Source organism: Myotis brandtii, unplaced genomic scaffold (genome assembly GCF_000412655.1).
Source record: "Myotis brandtii unplaced genomic scaffold, ASM41265v1 scaffold667, whole genome shotgun sequence".
Classification (NCBI taxonomy): domain Eukaryota; kingdom Metazoa; phylum Chordata; class Mammalia; order Chiroptera; family Vespertilionidae; genus Myotis; species Myotis brandtii.
This window is the reverse complement of record NW_005370593.1, coordinates 678533-684146: the sequence shown is the minus strand read 5'-3', so window position 1 is coordinate 684146 and position 5614 is coordinate 678533. Positions and strand designations below refer to the sequence as shown.

Below are 5614 nucleotides of genomic sequence, written 5' to 3'. Positions count from 1 at the left end.
TTGATTTTTAGATTCACTTGTTGATAGATATGTATTTGTTGTCACTTTGTTCGTAATTTTTTATCTTTACCTTTTTCTTCCTCTTCTTAGAGAATACCCTTCAGCATTTCATATAATACTGGTTTGGTGGTGATGAACTCCTTTAGCTTTTTCTTGTTTGTGAAGCTCTTTATCTGACCTTCAATTCTAAATGATAGCTTTGCTGGGTAGAGTAATCTTGGTTGTAGGTTCTTGCTATTCATCACTTTGAATATTTCTTGCCACTCCCTTCTGGCCTGCATAGTTTCTGTTGAGAAATCAGCTGACAGTTGTATGGGTACTCCCTTGTAGGAAACTGTTTTTTTTTTTCTTGCTGCTTTTAAGATTCTCTCTTTGTCTTTTGCCCTTGGCATTTTAATTAGGATGTGTCTTGGTGTGGTCCTCTTTGGATTCCTCTTGTTTGGGGTTCTCTGTGCTTCCTGGACTTGTAAGTCTATTTCTTTCACAAGGCAGGGGAAGTTTTTTGTCATTTTTTCTTCAAATAGGTTTTCAACATCTTGCTCTCTCTTCTTCTTCTGGCACCCCCATAATTCAGATGTTGGTATGCTTGAAGTTGTCCCAGAGCAGTGGTTCTCAACCTTGGCTGCAGTGGATTCTTTTTTGTTTTTGCTTTTCCGGTTGGGTGTTTTTTGCTTCTTCGTATTTCAAATCTTTGACTTGATTCTTGGGATCCTCTTGTCTGCTGTTAGATCTCTGTATATTATTCTTTATTTCAGTCAGTGTATGCTTAATTTCTGATTGGTCCTTTTTCATATCCTTGAGGGTCTCAATAAATTTCTTGGAGGTTTCTAGAAGATTCTTGAGTAACCTTATAACCGTGGTTTTGAACTCTATATCCAGTAGTTTGCTTTCCTCCATTTCTGTCATTTGTGACCTGTTTCTTTGTCTCCGCATTTTTTATGCTTCCCTGTGTTGATAGAGTGGCTTTCTATGCTGAAACTCTGTATATTATTCTTTATTTCAGTCAGTGTATGCTTAATTTCTGACTGGTCCTTTTCCATTTTTTTTGGCATTCTCACTAAGATCCTTGAATGTCTCACTAAGTTCCTCGGAGGTTTCTAGACAAATCTTGAGTAACCTTATAACTGTGGTTTTGAAGTCTATATTGAGTAGTTTTCTTTCTTCCATTTCTTTCATTTGTGACATGTTTCTTTGTCAGCATTTTGGCTGCTTCCATGTGTTTGTTTCTATGTATTTGGTAGCTGCTAAGCCTCCTTGAGTTGATAGAGTGGCCTTATGTAGTACGTGTTCTATAGGGCCCAGTGGCTCAGCCTCCCCAATCACCTGAGGTGGACACTCTTGATGCACCCCTTTGTGGGCTGTGTGCATAGTCTTATTGTAGTTGAGCCTTGATTGCTGTTGGTATCACTGGGAGGAATTGACCTCTAGGCCAATTGGCTGTGGGGACCACCTGTGACTACAGTGGGAGAGCTGCTGTGCAGGAGACACCTTTATAGAGCAGGACTTGCTTCAGTGGGGCTTTGGTGTTCACTGAGTCTTCCCCTTGAGTGTGTCGCTTATGGATGTGAAGAATTGTAATCTGGTATGGTCTCACACTGACCACTGGGTACACTGGCTCTTGGATCTCCAAGGAGGTGCAGAGTCAGCCACTGCCTGGGGCAACCCAGCAGGAGCTACAGAGACATCTTCAGATTTCTCCTCTTTGTATCAGGTTTAGAAGTGCCTAGATGAGACCCAGCTCTGAAGCAAGGCAGGCTGGTGCTGGTGCCGCCAGCCTTGGGCCTTTTATTGATAGCTTTGGGGCTCTCTGACCCAGCTGCAGCTTGTTTGACATGTTTTAGGCTGATAAAGGACAGGGCATTCATATACAAAAGCCTCTGTGCATAGCTTGGGTGGGATTGTAAATTGGTTGAGGCGGGGTCTCAAGGAATCTCCAGGGCAGAGGGAACAGAAATGTCTGCCAGTCAGCCCTACACTGGGGAGGTCCTGTGTGTGTGTGTGTGTGTGTGTGTGTGTGTGTGTGTGTGTGAGGTACAGCAGCTTCCTGTTCTTAGAGGTGGTACTTCATAACCCTTCTGTCCCAGGCAGATCCCTTGCAGTGGTTCTCAATTTTCTGGCCCTTTAAATACAGTTCCTCATGTTGTGACCCAACCATAAAATTATTTTCGTTGCTACTTCATAACTGTAATGTTGCTACTGTTATGAATTGTAATGTAAATATCTGATATGCAGGATGGTCTTAGGCGACCCCTGTGAAAGGGTTGTTCGACCGCCAAAGGGGTTGTGACCCACAGGTTGAGAACCGCTGCCCCAGAGCCTCGCCCAGCACTAGGCTCAGAGCAAGCGGGAGCTTGTAAATTCAGTTCGCAGTGCTGGCCTTTAAGAGGAGCAACTGGGTCTCTAGCAGCCTGTGTGTCACTCAGCTTCAATCTGCACTGGTTTTTACAGTCTGTAGTTCTTACGGCCTGTAGGGACTTCTCTCCCCAGCTCTGGAACCCTGGGCAGGGGGTCTGGTGTGGGGCTGGGACTCCTTGCTCCTCCAGGCAGCCTCCAAAGAGGTGATCTCCTTCCCAATTAAAAAATCGGTACACCTGGGTGCCAGACCAGCCCGTTCTGCGCCTCCACACCTCCTACTAATCTCAATGCACTTTCTTCTTTACCTCTCTAGTTGTAGTACTTTCACTCAGCCAGCTTTCCCATGGTTCTGGATGATAGTTGTTCTGTGTTTTTGTTGTAATTTTGATGTGGTTGTGGGAGGCAGCAAGTACAGGTGTTTACCTATGCTGCTATCTTGGTTCCTCTCCTCAGGAATGAAGGCTTTAAGAAAGGGAAACCAAGGCAAATAAACATAACAGCTAATACCTTAAGAAATATAAAATGTGAAAAAGAGGAAACATTCATAATAGCCCTCAAATAAAAACAGCCAAATATCCATTAACTAGTGAATAGATAAAGAAATTTTCATTTATCCCGAAATTAATACTGCTTACCAATAAAAAGACTGAACTAATTATACATGCATCAACACGAATACATCCCAAAAACATTATGCTACATGAAATGTCAGACACAAAAAGTGCTATATGCTTTGTGATTCCATTTAAATTATATTCTAGGAAAGGAAAATATAGGATCAGTTAATGGAGCATTGATTTGTTAGAGGCTGAGAGTATATGTTTGTAAGGAAGGGGCAGGCAATTAACTGCAAAGAGTCATGAGAAAACTTTTTGGGTTAATGGAAATGTTCTTTACTTTGGTTACACTCCTGCCTCCATTTGCCAAAGCTTACCAAACTGTATACTTTAAAAGAATTAATTTTATTGTTTGTAAATTATACTTCAGTAAAAATAAAGAAGTAAAAAAAATAAAATAAAAGGGATTTAAGAAAAGTAGATGCAAGTAGATTTCGAAGAAGATTAAACATCTATATATATAAAAGGCTAATATGCACAGTGTCCCCTCAGGAGTTTGACCATGAGACCAGGAGTTCAATTGCTCGCTATGACATGCGCTGACCTCCAGGGGGTGGCGCGGAACATGGCAGGCGACCAGCAGTGGCAGCGGGGCACTGAGGGAGCTAGGGAAGAAGGAGGTGGGGAGGTGGGGAACCTGATTGGCCCTGATCGCCAGCCAGGCCTAGGGACCCTACACATGCATGAATTTTGTGCACTGGGCCTCTAGCATATACATAATAGGAATCCCCAAGAAAGAAAACTAAAACAGTGGGATACAATCAATATTAACATCTATACTTCATGAAAACTATCTTGAAATAAATTTTTAAATGTTTTAAAATTATATATTGGAAAGGAACTATAAATATGAGGCAAAGAAAATCTACCAAGAAAACTAAAAACTATTAAACTATAAAAAGAAGAAAAAATATTCTATAGTCATCTAGGCTAAACAACCAAGTCATTAATAAGAGAAAGAATATGAGCTTGTCACTAGATTTCTGTCAGCTGATGAAAAGTATTTATTTTTGCCAGAAGAAACTGGAGTAACATATTTAAGAAACTTGGGGAAAGAAAATGGGAGTTAAGGATTTTGCCAAATAGTACTTCAAGTGTAAAGTTCACAGGCAAACTTGCAAGAAATCTGGGAATGCTGTTTCCTCAGCTGTTGCTAAGGAATGCCTGAATATGTGTTAGGTAGAATGACTGGAGACGTGTCGTGGAAGGACTGCTGGCAGTGATTTCATTGGCTGAAAAAAACCACACAAAGAAAGACAACCATATGCAACTCTTGACAAAACTGTACAACACTGTTATGAACTAGTCTTGACAAAAAAAAAAAAAAGAAAGGAAAAAGTAAACAGAAACCTGAATACAATCAAGCCTTTAGGTCAGTTTCCAGGAAACATAGGGGAATGGGGAATGTTAAGTAATACCACCGGCTTGCAATCAGCAAAACCCAGACTGTGTGAAATGTGAAACTACAGGCTAGACCATCTTACTTCTTCAACAAAATTTCCAAGACAGAGAGGGAGAGAGAAAGAAAGCCTATAGATCAGTGGTTCTCAACCTTCTGGCCCTTTTAATACAGTTCCTCATGTTGTGACCCAACCATAAAATTATTTTCGTTGCTACTTCATAACTGTAATGTTGCTACTGTTATGAATCATAATGTAAATATCTGATATGCAGGATGGTCTTAGGCGACCCCTGTGAAAAGGTCGTTTGGCCGCCAAAGGGGTCGCGACCCACAGGTTGAGAACCGCTGCTGTGGATCTAAGAATCAAATTAACTAACCAGTATATGAACCTTGTTGAGGAACTGACACTGATTTATTTAATAATACTAAGGAATTAGTTTTTGAAGGGTTATAATAATGGTATTATGGCTGTGTTTAAAAAGAGGAGTCCTTGTCCTTCAGTAATACATACTGAAATATTTAAATTAAATGACAGTATGTCTAGGATTTGCTTCAAAATAATTTGAAGTTGGTGGGAATGGATGGGACCATAGATGAAGCAGGACTGGTCAAGATGGATAACTGTTACTACTGGGTGATAGGGGTTCACTATCCTGTCCTCGCTGATTTTGTTTTCAAGGAAATTTACATAATAAAAGATTAAAAAATAGAATGACTGACTTTATTGATTTTTTAAAAATATATCTTTATTGATTTCAGAGAGAAAGGGAGAGGGAAAGAGAGATAGAAACATCAATGATGAGAGAGAATTATTGATTGGCTGCCTCCTTCACGTCCCCTACTGGGGATCAAGCCTGCAACCCAGGCATGTGCCCTTGACCGGAATCAAACCTGGGACCCTTCAGTCCGCAGGCTGACGCTCTATCCACTGAGCCAAACCATTTAGGGCAAATGACTGACTTTTTATTTTATTTATTTATTTATTTATTTATTTATTTATTTATTTATTTTTTCGTGGAAGAAAAACTTTAATTGCCATTGCAAAAAACATCTGAATGAAGTAGAAATTGTTTTCAATAACATTAGTAGAGAATATGTCCTAGAAATTGGAGGTAACTGGATGTAACATCCTGGCAGCAATTTAATAGAACAGTCCCGGATGGTTAGGCTGAGGCCAACACCTAATGAGGACGAAAGCCTTGTCTGTGGGGAATTTTGGAGGATACCTGGAGAAATATTA

At 40.5% G+C, this 5614-nt stretch overlaps 2 protein-coding genes across 2 annotated transcripts in view; one reads left to right on the top strand and one right to left on the bottom strand.

Moving 5' to 3' along the window:
- AKAP6 (A kinase (PRKA) anchor protein 6) overlaps positions 1 to 5614 on the top strand; it is a 509871-nt gene that overhangs the window by 143495 nt on the left and 360762 nt on the right. The gene's annotated exons all lie outside the window — the stretch shown is intronic.
- Positions 4148 to 5614, bottom strand: part of LOC102250080 (S-adenosylmethionine decarboxylase proenzyme 1) — a 2952-nt gene continuing 1485 nt past the window's right edge. Inside the window, exon 2 of the mRNA XM_014528961.1 lies at positions 4148 to 4204. Coding sequence (XP_014384447.1) covers positions 4148 to 4204 — 57 coding nt within the window. The remainder of the gene's footprint in view (positions 4205 to 5614) is intronic.